The following is a 15687-nucleotide window of genomic DNA, read 5'->3' as shown; positions in this document are numbered from 1 at the left end:
GTAGAAGGAATCACGTAGTCTATTCATGGCATGTTCTATCTGTAACGTTGGCATCGTTGCACCTTACCGAATACACCCCTGTTGTGTGTGTCGCAGCCACCCGTTCCCGCGTGTGTTTAATGGCTGTAACCAGCGGGATCTGAGCAGGTATCTGAGCTCTGGAGGGGGGAAATGTCTGTTCAACCTCCCCAACACCAGAGCCATGCACGGGGGGCAGCGCTGTGGGAACGGGTACCTGGAGGATGGAGAGGAGTGTGACTGTGGAGATGAGGAGGTGAGGGGGGAGGGGGAGTGTGTGTGTGTGTGTGTGTGTGTGTGTGTGTGTGTGTGTGTGTGTGTGTGTGTGTGTGTGTGTGTGTGTGTGTGTGTGTGTGTGTGTGTGTGTGTGTGTGTGTGTGTGTGTGTGTGTGTGTGTGTGTGTGTGTGTGTGTGTGTGTGTGTACTGATTATACATCCTCTCTCTGCAGGAGTGTTCCAGTCCCTGCTGTAATGCCAACAACTGTACTCTGAAGGCTGGAGCAGAGTGTTCCCACGGAGTCTGCTGTCACAACTGTAAGGTACTGTACACTGTCCTCTCTCTCTCTGTCTGACGTCTTCTCTCTTTCTCTCTCTCTCTGTGTCTCTGTCTGTCTGTCTCTCTCTCGCTTTCTCTGTCTCTGTGTTTCTCTGTCTCTCTGTCTGTGTGTCTCTCTCTCTCTCTCTCTCTCTCTCTCTCTCTCTCTCTCTCTCTCTCTCATTGAAGAGTCCAGATGTGTTGTGTCGTTTAATAGTCCACGCTGTCTTCTATCTTTCTTTCTGGTCATCCTCTCGCTCTCTCTCCCCTACTCAATTCAATTCAAAGGACTTTATTGGCATGGGAAACATATGTTTACATTGCCAAAGCAAGTGAAATAGATAGTAAACAGAAGTAAATTAAACAATACAAAATTTACATTAAATATTACACAAGTCTCAAAAGAATAAAGACATTTTAAGTGTCCTATTATGTCTACATACAGTGTTGTAACGATGTGCAAATAGTTCAACTACTTTAATAAGGGAAAATAAATAAATATGGGTTGTATTTACATTGGTGTTTGTTCTTCACTGGTTGCCATTTTCTTGTGGCAGCAGGTCACAAATCTTGCTGGTGTGACGGCACACTGGTATTTCACCCAGTAGATATGGGAGTTAATCTGAGGGAAATATGTGTCTCTAATATGGTCATGCATTTGGCAGGAGGTTAGGAAGTGCAGCTCAGTTTCCACCTCATTTTGTGGGCAGTGTGAGAGAGCCAGGTCTGCAGTGTGAGAGAGCCATGTCAGCCTATGGCTCTCTCAATAACAAGGCTGTGCTCTGTACATAGTCAATGCTCTGTACATAGTCAAAGCGTTCCTTGATTTTGGGTCAAATAGCGTTTTAGTTTGCTCAGTTTTTTTGTTAATTCTTTCCAATGTGTCAAGTAATTATATTTTTGTTTTCTCATGATTTGGTTGTGTCTAATTGTGTTGCTGTCCTGGGTCTCTGTAGTTGTATTTGTATTTATTATGGAACCCCATTAGCTGCTGCCTTGACATACTTCTCCCCATCTTAGCCACTGTTGCATCAATATGTTTTGACCATGACAGTTTACAATCCAGGGTTACTCCAAGCACTTTAATCACATCAACTTGCTCAATTTCCACATTATTTATTACGATATTTAGTTGAGGTTTAGGGTTAACTGAATGATTTGTCCCAAATACAATGCTTTTAGTTTTAGAAATATTTAGTACTAACTTATTCCTTGCCACCCATTCTGAAACTAACTGCAACTCTTTGTTTAGTGTTGCAGTCATTTCAGTCACTGTAGTAGCTGACATGTATAGTGTTGAGTCATCCGCATACATAGACACGATGGCTTTAGTCAACGCCAGTGGCATGTTATTAGTAAAGATTGAAAAAGGTAATGGGCCTAGACAGCTGCCCTGGGGAATTCCTGATTCTACATTGATTATGTTGGAGAGGCAATTTTTCAATTCCTCATCAATCCACAGGGATTTAACAGTTTTTACAGTCATTTTCTTAATGGGTGCATGCTTATTAGTAACTGTGATAAGCAATTTCATAAATGTGTCAAGTGTAGTGTCTGGTTGCTCCTCATTACACACCACGGACCAACAAATATTCTTTACATCAACAATGTAGGAATCGCTACAAAACTTATTGTGTGACCTTTTATATGCTATATTAAGCCCAGCCTTTGGAACTTTGGGTTTCCTAGATATGGCTACTATTGTGATCACTACATCCGATGGATCTGGATACTGCTTTCAAGAAAATTTATGTGGCATTAGTAAATAAGTGATCAATACATGTTGTTGATTTCATTCCTGTGCTGTTTGTAACTACCCTGGTAGGTTGACTGATAACCTGAAGCAAGCTTTTTCTTGAGTGGGCAGCTTGATGAAAGCCAGTCAATATTTAAATCACCCAGAAAATATACCTCTCTGTTGATATAACATACATTATCAAGCATTTCACACATTATTCAGACTACTGACTGTTAGCACTTGGTGGTCTATAGCAGCTTCCCACCAGAATGGGCTTTAGGTGAGGCAGCTGAACCTGTAGCCATATTACTTCAACAGTATTTAACATGAGATCCTCTCTAATCTTTACAGGAATGTGGTTCTGAATATAAACAGAAACACCTCCACCATTGGCATTTCTATATTTTCTCTAAATGTTATAACCGTGTATTGCTACCACTGTATCATCAAAGGTATTATCTAAGTGAGTTTCAGAGATATGAATATGAAAGTTATCTGTTACTAGTAATTTATTGATTTCTTGAACCTTGTTTCTTCAGCTACCTACTTTAATGCGGGCTATTTTTAGCACTTTTCTTCTGGGATGCTTACTAGTTTTTATTGCTTTACTGAGAAGCTTAGCAGAAGTAGATATGCTCATGTTATTTATGTTAGTGCAAGGTGAGCTGCACACAGTGGACTTCCTCCTAGGGCACACCGGCTCAGTGCTAACAGTATAAATCTGGTTCATAGGCACATGATTACTGCGTACAATAGCTGTAGGATCAGCAGAGGCATTCAGGGTAGTTAGAGGGACATAAATGAGGTTACTTACATTGTGTCTACTAACGCTCCTGGGATAATGTACATTTGCTGAAGCATTATGAAAACTCTACATCACAATCGTAGGGAATAACTGAGCTGGGCTTGGGTCATTGATAAGTCATTGTCTCAACGCAGCCTTATAATGCTGTGAAAGGATCCAGGAACCCAAATGATTTGGGTGGATCCCATCCTCCTTATAAAACATGTTTTGTTTCCAAAAGGTAGCGAAATTGTTAACAAAAACTACACCCATTGAGGTGCAATAATCACGTAGCCAGTTGTGAAGAGAAAGAATCCTGCTGAAGCATTCACTGCCACGATTCAGAGAGGCCACAAGGCCAGATATGATGGGTCTTTTGTAAGAGTCAGCTCTTTAAAATCCAGTTTCAACTGTTCAGAGCTGCCCTTCATAATGTCATTAAAACCCACATGGACTACGATAGAATCGATTTCTATGTCCAGATATAGTACATTCAGGAGCAGCTTAGTGCTACTTTAATGTCATTTACTCGAGCTCCGGGATATGACATAGTTTTTGCACCAGGAATGGTCACATTTCTTACCATGGAGCTGCCCAAAATCAAGACTGGCGAGACGGTCAAGGAAATCTGTCCACTCACTCCCGCGCTTCACATGATTCGGAGAACCTTTTATGGACGGACGAGAGGCAGGATAACGTGAGCCCATTGCTCCCGACGCCTGGTGCAGGCCTCCGACAGATGGAAGGTTGCCTACTTCGACCTCAAAATCGTAGTAGTAGGCACTGCAGCTACAGACACAGGCAACCCCCAGTGATAAAGGTACAGGAAGATCAGGCTTCAGGACGGCAAAACGTTTCATTGTTTGTATCCGCTCCGGACCTCTCGTTGGGAGTGATGACTGTTTTGCGGGAGGCCTCTGTCTTCGGCTTCCACAACTCGAGACATGCCACCATCGTTGATTGCCATGCTCCTCTTGCTGTGCTACTTTGACTCCACTATCAGATGGGGGATCTCCGGGCAACACCGGCCAGTCGGACAAGGACAAACGACAAGGCGGAGATGCATCCAACAAGCGTGAACGCCATCCAGCCATCGGCGTATAAAATTCTTATGTAGGCTGGCGACCTGCGTGATCAAGGAAGCCACCTCAAGCCTATAGTCCTCGGCAAGTAAATAATTGTCGCATTGGAACTCCAAATGATCCAGTTTATCCCGAAACAAAGCGTAGTAGATACATCTCCTACAGTGTTAGAACAGTTCATTTATTTCTCCAGACAAAGAGAACTGGTACCAACTTCGTTAGCTTGATGGCTAGCAAGCAGGATTCCGGGACAAGAAATAGCAGTCCTCAGCTGTTAAAAGCTAAACGCATCGTGGAATCCACACATAAACAAGTTCGGTATTCATATTTAATGAATAGCGGTTTTGTTTTAATCAGAAATAACAAACCAAGTGTTTTCCAGCATAAAATGTTCAGCTGGGGTCTGTTTGTGTTTGTGAAGGGGACTCTTCTCCAGGTTCATCTCTCTGTAGGTGATGGCTTTGTTATGGAAGGTTTGGGAATCGCTTCCTTTTAGGTGGTTGTAGAATTCAACGGCTCTTTTATGGATTTTGATCATTAGCGTATATTGGCCTAATTCTGATCTGCATGCATTATTTGGTGTTTTACGTTGTACACTGAGGATATTTTGGAGAATTCTGCATGCAGAGTCTAAATTTTGTGTTTTTCCCATGTTGCGAATTCTTGGTTGGTGAGCGGATCCCAGACCTCACAACCATAAAGGGAAATTGGTTCTGTAATTGATTCAAGTATTTTTTGCCAGATCCTAATTGTTATGTCGAATTTTATGCTGCTTTTGATGGCATAGAAGGCCCTTCTTGCCTTGTCTCTCAGATCGTTCACAGCTTTGTGGAAGTTACCTGTGGCGCTGATGTTTAGGCCGAGGTATGTATAGTTTTTTGTGTGCTCTAGGGCAACAGTGTCTAGATGGAATATGTATTTGTGGTCCTGGCGACTGGACCTTTTTTGGAACACCATTATTTTGGTCTTACTGAGATTTACTGTCAGGGCCCAGGTCTGACAGAATCTGTGCAGAAGATCTAGGTGCAACACCACGGGCCTTTTTGGGTTGGAGGATATTGTATTTTGTCCTGTAGTTCATTTAATGTAATTGGAGAATCCAATGGGTTCTGATACTCTTTAATAGCTGATTCTAAGATTTGTAATTGATCTCTCTCTGTCTCTTCCTTCAATCTCTCTCCCTCTCTTTTCCTCCAATGTCTCTCTTTCTTCCTCCAATCTCTCTCTCTTTCTCTCTTCCTCCAATCTCTCTCTCTGTCTCTCTCTCTATGTCTCTCTGTCTCTCTCTGTCTCTCTCTGTCTCTCTCTCTCTGTCTCTGTCTCTCTCTCAATTCAATTCAATTCAATTCAAGGGGCTTTATTGGCATGGGAAACATGTGTTAACATTGCCAAAGCAAGTGAGGTAGATAATATACAAAAGTGAAATAAACAATAAAAATTAACAGTAAACATTACACAGAAGTCTCTCTCTGTCTCCCTCTCTCTCTCTGTCTATCTCTCTCTCTCTCTCTCTCTCTCTCTCTCTAGTTGAAGAGTCCAGGTGTGTTGTGTCGTACTCCATCCGGGTCATGTGACCTACCTGAGTACTGTGATGGGAAGGCGGAGTCTTGTCCTTCTAACTTATACCTGGTGGATGGTACTTCCTGTGCCGGGGGGCAGGCCTACTGCTACACCGGCATGTGTCTCACCCTGGAGCAGCAGTGTCAATCACTCTGGGGGCGGGGTTAGTACCTGTCAATCACTCTAGGGCGGAGATAGTAGACGTGTTATTGCATCCTGTTATAAAGTAATGAATTGGTTTTACAGCACTTTTCAATTTAACGCTCCCCTATTGAAATCCATTGTTCCCAAAATATTGCTCCCACCTATCTGGGTCCTTCAGATTGGTTCGAAGGGAGAAGGATAAGGGCATGTTACTGGGCTCTCTGTTTGGTGTTGTTTCTGTTTTTATAATCAATGATCTTCACAGGACAGGCTTTAACTGACCACAGGAACATCTGTCTGCTAGCAGGAAGTGACGTAACACTGTGTGTTTTATCCTCTCTAGACGGCCGTGCTGCTCCAGACCTGTGCTTTAGGAAGGTGAACGAGGCAGGAGACTCCTTTGGGAACTGTGGCAAAGACCTGCTGGGTAAATACAGAGTATGCAGAGACAGGTGAGGAGACACATTTACCAAACGTTGGCACCAAATACATGTGATCCTTCAACTTCCATTTATCCTTTTATTTATCTTCCATCCCTACATATACGAATCCATATGACCTTTCTGCTGTTTCAGGGATGCTAGATGTGGTAAGATCCAGTGTGTGAGTTCAGCCTCCAAGCCCCTGGAGACTAACGCTGTTCCCATCGACACCACGGTCCGAGTGGGTAACGGGAAGATCCTCTGTAGGGGGACACACGTTTACCGACCAGGCCAGGGGGGCGAGGAACAGGGGGACACACTGGACCCAGGACTGGTCATGACTGGGACCAAGTGTGGCGAGGACTCGGTGAGGAGGGGAGTGGAGAAGGGACGGGTGTGGGGCGTGTGTGTGTCTCTGGGCTCTATGCTGCAGGGGAGATGTATTCTTTTCCTGTGTTTGTCTCCTCCTGCAGATGTTCTGTCAGTGTGTCTGTATTTTAGTCCTCTAAGAGCTCTCTGTTGTGGCAGGATGGACTGGACTATCTACTTATGATAATGATTATCTCTCTCTCTCATCCCTCTCCTCTCTCTCTATCTCTCTCTCTCTCATCCCTCTCCTCTCTCCTTCTCTCATTCTCTCTCTCTCATCCCTCTCCTCTCTCTCTATCTCTCTCTCTCTCATCCCTCTCTCTCTCCTTCTCTCTCTCTCTCTCTCTCTCTCTCTGTAACAGATCTGTTTCGGAGGAGAGTGCCGCAACGCGTCTTTCCTGAGGGCGGATGAGTGCAATGCCAAGTGCCACGGCCATGGGGTATGGGAGGGGCTGGGTGTGTGATAGGGGAAGGGTATGGGAGTGATGTGGGAGGGGCAGTTAGGCGTATGGGCTACTGCAGAATAAGGGAAGGTGTTGGGTCTGAGGTTATGGACTCAGGGGTTTAATAAAGCTGTTATAACACATTATATAGAGTAGGAGGAATATTGACAGGTTGTCAGTGTTGAAACCGTGTTGTGGTTTCTTCTTCTCTCTCTCTCTGTAACAACAACGACTACTTATCTCGCCCTCCTCCTCCTCTCTCTCTCTCTCTCTCTCTCTCTCTCTCTCTCTCTCTCTGTAACAACAACCACTACTTATCTCTCCTCCTCCTCCTCTCTCTCTCTCTCTCTCTCTCTCTCTCTCTCTCTCTCTCTCTCTCTCTCTCTCTCTCTCTCTCTCTCTCTCCCTCTCTGTAACAACAACCACTACTTATCTCTCCTCCTCCTCCCTCTCTCTCTCTCTCTCTCTCTCTCTCTCTCTCTCTCTCTCTCTCTCTCTCTCTCTCTCTCTCTCTCTCTCTCTCTCTCTCTCTCTCTCTCTCTGTGTGTGTGTATAACAACCACTACTTCTCTCTCCCTCCCTCTCTCTTTCTCTCTCTCTCTCTCTCTCTTTCTCTCTCTCTCTCTCTCTCTCTCTCTCTCTCTCTCTCTCTCTCTCTCTCTCTCTTTCGCTCTTTCTCTCTCTCTCTCTCTCTCTCTCTCTCTCTTTCTCTCTCTCTCTCTCTCTCTCTCTCTCTCTCTCTCTCTCTCTTTCTCTCTTTCTCTTTCTCTTTCTCTTTCTCTAGCTGTGTAACAACAATCACCACTGCCACTGTGACTCAGGCTGGGCCCCTCCCCTGTGTGACCAGGAGGGGACAGGAGGGAGTGTCGACAGTGGCCCTGTCATTAACCACAGTATGTTATCAATCAACCAACGAGTCACTCAAATAATGATTCAGTCGGTCAGTCAATTAAATCAAATACAGTGGCAAGAAAAAGTATGTGAACCCTTTGGATTTCTGCTTAATTTGGTCATAAAATGTGATCTGATCTTCTTCTAAGTCACAACAATAGACACAGTCTGCTAAAACTAATAACACACAAACAATTTTACGTTTTCATGTCTTTATTGAACACACCGTGTAAACATTCACATTGCAGGGTGGAAAAAGTATTGAACCCTTGGATTTAATATCTGGTTGACCCTCCTTTGGCAGCAATAACTTCAACCAAATGTTTTCTGTCTTGCGGATCAGAGCTGCACAATATTGCTGAACTGTTTCAGTTCAGCAATATTCTTGGGATCTCTGGTGTGAACCGGAGCATCTCAATCGGCAGCATCAATCGGGTTGAGGTCAGGACTCTGACTGGGCCACTCCAGACGGCATATTTTCTTCTGAAGCCATTCTTTTGTTGATTTACGTCTGTGTTTTGGGTCGTTGTCCTGTTGCATCACCAAACTTCTGTTGAGCTTAAATTGACGGACAGATAGCCCTACATTCTCCTGCAAAATGTCTAGATAAACTTGGGAATTGATTTTTCCGTCGATGATAGCAAGCTGTCCAGGCCCTGAGGCAGCAAAGCAGCCCCAAACCATGATGCTACCTCCACAATACTTTACAGTTGGGATGAGGTTTTGATGTTGGTGTGCTGTGCCTTTTTTTCTCCACACATAGTGTTGTGTGTTCCTTCCAAACAACTCAACTGTAGTTTCATTTGTCCACAGAATATTTTGCCAGCGCACCCAGGTGCACTTTTGCGAACTTCAGATGTGCAGCAATATTTTTTTGGACAGCAGTGGCTTCTTCTGTGGTGTCCTCCCATGAACACCATTCTTGTTTAGTGTTTTATGTATCGTAGACTCGTTAACAGAGATGTTACCATGTTCCAGAGATTTCTGTAAGTCTTTAGCTGACACTAGGATTCTTCTTAACCTCATGGAGCATTCTGCGCTGTGCTCTTGCAGTCATCTTTGCAGGATGGCCACTCCTAGGAGAGTAGCAACAGTGCTGAACTTTCTCCATTTATAGACTATTTGTCTTACTGTGGGACTGATGAACATCAAGGCTTTTAGAGATACTTTTGTAACCCTTTCCAGCTTTATGCAAGTCAACAATTCTTAATCTTAGGTCTTCTGAGATCTCTTATGTTGGAGGCATGGTTCACATCAGGCAATGCTTCATGTAAATAGTCAACTCAAATTTTGTGAGTGTTTATTACAAGGCAGCTCTAACCAACATCTCCAATCTCGTCTCATTGATTGGACTCCAGGTTAGCTGATTCCTGAATCCAATTTTCTTTTGGAGAGGTCATTAGCCTGGGGGTTCACATACTTTTTCCAACCTGCACTGTGAATGTTTAAATTATGTATTCAATATAGACAAGAAAAATACAATAATTTGTGTGTTATTAGTTTAAGCACACTGTGTTTGTCTATTGTTGTGCCTTAGATGAAGATCAGATCAAATTTTATGGACAATTTATGCAGAAATCGAGTTAATTCCAAAGGGTTCACAAACTTTTTTTTGCCACTGTAACTGATGTGGTGTTGCATAAGACTACTAGGTTAAACAACATGTACAGTGGGCTCCAAAATGACTGGCACCCCTGACTGGCAATGCACAAACAATGCTTAAACAAATATAAACAATATAATTATAGAGATAAACTCAAAATACCAACATGTGAGAAATACTGTACTTTATTCATGTTTCAATGGAACCAACCAAAATAATTTATTGATTTAAATTAAAAATCAATGTCCTCCAAATCAAGGTTTCACAATTAATGGCACCCTTAAAGATTATTGTAAATAACATCAACCAAAATTAAACCAGAAATTAAATTCCACTTATTTAAGTTTTAAGGAACTATATTGAGCCATTACATCAATTCCTGTTTCACTAGGGTATAAAAATGAGGTAACACACATGCAATATCCCTTTGTCATCCAAAAAACAATAGAACTAGCAGTTCAAAAGAGACAGATGGTCATAGACCATCAATCTGGTAATGGCTACAAGAAGATCCACAAACGATTGAATATACCACTGAGCACTGTCAGGGCAATTATTTAAAAAATCTAAAGATATGGAACAGTTGAAAACCTCACGGGTAGAGGACGCAAATGCATTTTGCCCCCCCGGGATAGGGAGGAGGATCGTGAGAGAAGCAACAAAATCCCCAAAAATCACTGTGAAAGAATTGCATGCCTTGGTGGCGTCTTGGGGTCACCAGGTTTCAAAAAGCACCATCAGACGCCACCTTCACATCCACAGGCTCTTTGGAAGGGTTGCCAGAAGAAAGCCCTTTCTGACCACAAGACACAGACGCAAGCGCTTGGAGTTTGCCAAACGTCATTTAAATTATGACTGGAAGAAGGTGCTCTGGTCAGATGAGACCAAATTAAATGTTTTGGTCAGATACAGCATCGGCATGTTTGGCGTCGAAACAGAGATGCAGACAAGGAGAGGCACCTCATACCCACGGTGAAACAGAGATGCAGACAAGGAGAGGCACCTCATACCCACGGTGAAACAGAGATGCAGACAAGGAGAGGCACCTCATACCCACGGTGAAACAGAGATGTATACAAGGAGAGGCACCTCATACCCACGGTGAAACAGAGATGCAGACAAGGAGAGGCACCTCATACCCACGGTGAAACAGAGATGCAGACAAGGAGAGGCACCTCATACCCACGGTGAAACAGAGATGCATACAAGGAGAGGTACCTCATACCCACAGTGAAACAGAGAAGCATACAAGGAGAGGCACCTCATACCCACGGTGAAACAGAGATGGATACAAGGAGAGGCACCTCATACCCACGGTGAAACAGAGATGCAGACAAGGAGAGGCACCTCATACCCACGGTGAAACAGAGATGTATACAAGGAGAGGCACCTCATACCCACGGTGAAACAGAGATGCAGACAAGGAGAGGCACCTCATACCCACGGTGAAACAGAGATGTATACAAGGAGAGGCACCTCATACCCACGGTGAAACAGAGATGCAGACAAGGAGAGGCACCTCATACCCACGGTGAAACAGAGATGCATACAAGGAGAGGCACCTCATACCCACGGTGAAACAGAGATGCAGACAAGGAGAGGCACCTCATACCCACGGTGAAACAGAGATGCAGACAAGGAGAGGCACCTCATACCCACGGTGAAACAGAGATGCAGACAAGGAGAGGCACCTCATACCCACGGTGAAACAGAGATGCAGACAAGGAGAGGCACCTCATACCCACGGTGAAATATGGAGGAAGATCAGTGATGTTTTGGGGCTGTTTTAATTCCAGAGGTCCAGGGGCAGCTCATACCGACGGTGAAATATGGAGGGAGATCAGTGATGTTTTGGGGCTGTTTTAATTCCAGAGGTCCAGGGGCACTGGTTAAGATTGATGGCATAATGAATTCTACCAAGTATCAGGCAATTTTGGCTGACAATCTGGTTGCCTCTGCCAGAAGGCTGGGCTCGGCCTTATGTGGACTTTCCAACAAGACAATAACCCAAAACAGACCTCAATATCCACACAGAAATGGTTCCGTGACAACAAAATCAATGTTCTGCCATGGCCATCTCAGTCGCCGGACCTCAATCCAATCGAAAACCTGTGGGCTGAGTGGAAGAGGGTAGTTGTTAAGCGCAAACCCAAGAATGTGAAGGATATTTCTAACTAACTAACTAACCATTTCTAACTCCCGGGTGGCGCTGTGGTCTAGGGCACTGCATCGCAGTGCTAGCTGCGCCACCAGAGTCTCTGGGTTCGCGCCCAGGCTGGGCTGGGTTCGCGCCCAGGCTCTGTCGCAGCCGGCCACAACCGGGAGGTCCGTGGGGCGACGCACAATTGGCATAGCGTCGTCCGGGTTAGGGAGGGTTTGGCCGGTAGGGATATCCTTGTCTCAGTATGTAAAATGTAATAAAATGTATGCACTCTACTGTAAGTCGCTCTGGAGCGTCTGCGAAATGACTAAAAATGTAAAAAAATGTAAAATATTGAAAGGATCTGCATAGAGGAATGGTCCAAAATCCCTCCAAATGTGTTCCTTAACCTTGTCAAACATCACAGGAAAAGACTCCATGCTGTTATCCTTGCCAGAGGTGGTTGCACTAAGTACTAAATGAGGAGTGCCAATAATTATGAAACCTTGAATTTGGTTAAATTTATTTTGTATTAAATAATTGTATGATTTTGGTGGGTTCCATTGAAACATTAACAAAGTACAGTATTTTTCACATGTTGGTATTTTGAGTTTATCTGTATAATTATATTGTTTATATTTTTTTAAGTATTGTTTGTGCATTGCCAGTCAGGGGTGCCAGTAATTTTGGAGCCCACTATATTTGATTGTTTGTTTTCAAGTCATATCTTACAGGTTTGCTCTGACCTCCGTTGTTTATGCTATTTGTGTTTATAGGCAGTATACGTCCTGTCCTGTTGCTCCTCCCCTTGGTTATCTTTGTCCTATTGGCTGCTGTGGGACTGTGGTGCTGCTACAGCCATAAACTACATAAAAACTTTCCTCTCAAGACCTCGGTCCCACCACCCAAGACAATGTGTGTAACTCAGTCTTTCTGTTGGATTTTTCATATTTTATTCAAGGCAAATATGCAACATAGACATTGCACAGTAAACAACAACTCAAATTGAACTTGAAGAATGAAAAGCACTGTGTTTGACTCCTTAGTTGTCCTGCCAGTTGTTCAGTCCCTGCTGAAGCCAAACATCTACAAGCCAACAGTCTTGCCAACGGTCACCTTGCCAACAGTCTTGCCAACGGTCACCTTGCCAACAGTCTTGCCAACAGCCATGCCAACCCTACCTTCCTACTGAAGAGACAGGGCTCAGACAGGCTGGTGAGGGGATCTGTTCATTCACCTGTTACACCACAGTACTTTGTATGTACAGTGCAGTACAGTCAATGCTAAAAAAAAGGGTACTCTTGACAGGTAAATAACAAAATAATACTTGTAAATGTTCTGACAGTAATGCTGTGAGTGATTATGTTTGCCCTCCACAGAGTCAGACCACACCTTGCCCCAGCCTCTCCACCAGGCACCCTGTCTTCTGTCCCACAGTTAAACCCCCTCCCATACCTGCTTACATAGCCCAGCAGAGACAGGCTCTATCCCAGCCCCAGCCCCAACCCTCTGTCCATCCCCAGCCTCAACCCTCTGTCCAGCCCAAGCACCAACCATCCCTCCAGCCCAAGCTCCAACCATCCCTCCAGCCCAAGCTCCAACCATCCCTCCAGCCCAAGCCCCAACCCTCTCTCCAGCCCCAGCCTCAACCCTCCCCCCAGCCCCAGCCCAAGCCTAAACCTCCTCCCATCCCCAGCCACCTAGCCCAGCAGAAAGGATCCCTCCAGCCCCTTCATCCAGCCATCCTGCCCCCCAGCCCCCAGTCCTCCCCCTCAACACCTCACACACACAGACCTGACCCCCCCAACAGACCCCCACCCCCCTGCCCGCTCTCCAAACCCCAAATATCATCAGATGTGTTACAGAGAGGAAAGTTCAATCTGGCGCCACCTGGTGGACAGAAGAAACCCAGCAGGTAAGCGCAGAACCTCAAGAACATCAACGTTTTTTGTTAGCATATGTCCCTAATGGAACCCCTTTTCCTTTATAGTGCACTAGTTGTGACTCTATTTTCTGTTCTAGATTCCAAAGCAACAGAAAATGTATGGTTAATTATCAACAGATCTGTTATTTTCACTTTATTTCATGACGTTCCACTTTCTTTTCTTGATCCCAAAACATGATCTCAGGGAGGAGATGAGGACCAACACTGGACCACTGAGCTCAGTGAGATTACTGGACATCTAACTGGGTATCTCTTCTCTCTCTGTGAGCTGGATGTTTTTCCACCTGTGTCCAAAGAAGACCATCAGCCATTATGAAGAACATGACACTGTGGGAAAGGAGAGAGGAGGGCCACAGCTGGACACACAGGGTCTCAGTCCAAAATGGCAACCTAAAAGTAGTGCACTATATAGGGAATATGGTTCCGTTTCAGATCTGTCCAGGGAAGCCTCCTCTGTTGGCCCCTCTCAATGTTTTTATTTCATTCCAACAACGAAGACAAAGGAGTTGTCTGAAACATCTCTGGCTACGAGGCTAGCTGCCAGGCTTGCCTTACCTCTTGAAACCAGGTGTCCTGTATACTTGTAATATTTAAGACTGGACTTTATCGACTGATTTAGTTCTTGTGAATGCTACCTTATACCATGGGTTAACAGTATCATGTATTGATATGCTGTTTCAGGTGTATTTTGCAAAGCTTCAGAGCAAAGAAACGGGTGTTTAAAATCAATGTACTGTATATGGTTTCTACAGGAGCATGAGTCTGAAGCGAACATCTTATATTACGACAATGCCACGCACAGAATCATGCTTAATGCTTCTAGTATGTGAATAAACGATAGGCTGGAATTATAAGGACACAGACATGCATGTTGTTATTACAACATGTGTATGCCTAAGACGAGGGATATCTCAAATGTTGCAGTAACTATTAGAAAATGATATATTGTTTTGGTATGACTTTGTGTTTTTTTAGTGTTTTGTATATTGTACTGTTCTTGTTGTGTTGGGTGCTAAATTCAGGTCTTCTGACTGAATGAATGTAGATTTGTACACCTTGAAGGTTAATTGTTCCTGTATAACCACATACAAGTATGTTATCTTTTGAAATGTGATGCATAGGACAGCAGAATCAACCCAGTTATAGTCAAGGCCCCTAAAATCTATGTATATAAAATAATCTGGTTTTCTTTGATTTATTGTTGAAATTCACCATCTACCATCGGACCTATGCAAACAGTGTGCCTTCAGTTTGATTTTAAATAAACTGTTTAAAAACAGGATTACGAGAAGAGAATTCTGATCTACAGTACACTATCTCTACATGTTGCCTTTTCCACTTGGTGAGAAACTACAGTAGTTAGAAATGGAATGAGAAGTGTCCTAGAATGACCTATAGATTACAGTAGTGTCCTAGAATGACCTATTGATTGCAGTAGTGTCCTAGAATGATCTATTGATTGCAGTAGTGTCCTAGAATGACCTATTGGTTGCAGTAGTGTCCTAGAATGATCTATAGATTGCAGTAGTGTCCTAGAATGACCTATAGATTGCAGTAGTGTCCTAGAATGACCTATAGATTGCAGTAGTGTCCTACAATGACCTATAGATTGCAGTAGTGTCCTAGAATGACCTATAGATTGCAGTAGTGTCCTAGAATGACCTATAGATTGCAGTAGTGTCCTAGAATGATCTATAGATGGCAGTCCTGTCGTACATAAACTGCCTTTAGTTTCATCAGATCACTTCTCTCTACTGGCATGAATTAGCATTACATTGAAAACATAATAAATATTGTTCTAGTGGTGGTAGTAGCTATAGGGCCTAGATTCAAGATCCACACTATAGCGCGACTGAAAATTAAAGGCAATGTTCCCACGTTTGCAGAGACTGCATTCACGTTAAACGCTGCATATGTTGACTCAATCGAAATTACCTTTAAATTGAAATCACGCTATAACGCAGGATCTTCCTTGCTACGGATTAAATCTAGCACAGGAGGTTGGTAGCATCT

General features: G+C 43.9%; 1 protein-coding gene across 1 annotated transcript in view; it reads left to right on the top strand.

Moving 5' to 3' along the window:
• LOC120034770 (disintegrin and metalloproteinase domain-containing protein 19-like) overlaps positions 1–13648 on the top strand; it is a 56292-nt gene extending 42644 nt beyond the window's left edge. Inside the window, exons 12-20 of the mRNA XM_038981373.1 lie at positions 97–274; positions 468–557; positions 5685–5880; positions 6205–6313; positions 6437–6650; positions 7015–7092; positions 7880–7988; positions 12796–12944; positions 13109–13648. Coding sequence (XP_038837301.1) covers positions 97–274; positions 468–557; positions 5685–5880; positions 6205–6313; positions 6437–6650; positions 7015–7092; positions 7880–7988; positions 12796–12944; positions 13109–13648 — 1663 coding nt within the window. The remainder of the gene's footprint in view (positions 1–96; positions 275–467; positions 558–5684; positions 5881–6204; positions 6314–6436; positions 6651–7014; positions 7093–7879; positions 7989–12795; positions 12945–13108) is intronic.
• Positions 13649–15687: the final 2039 nt, after the last annotated feature.

Source organism: Salvelinus namaycush, chromosome 42, assembly GCF_016432855.1.
Source record: "Salvelinus namaycush isolate Seneca chromosome 42, SaNama_1.0, whole genome shotgun sequence".
Taxonomy (NCBI): Eukaryota; Metazoa; Chordata; class Actinopteri; order Salmoniformes; family Salmonidae; genus Salvelinus; species Salvelinus namaycush.
Note: the sequence above shows the minus strand (reverse complement) of the source record. Positions and strands in the feature narration are given on the sequence as shown.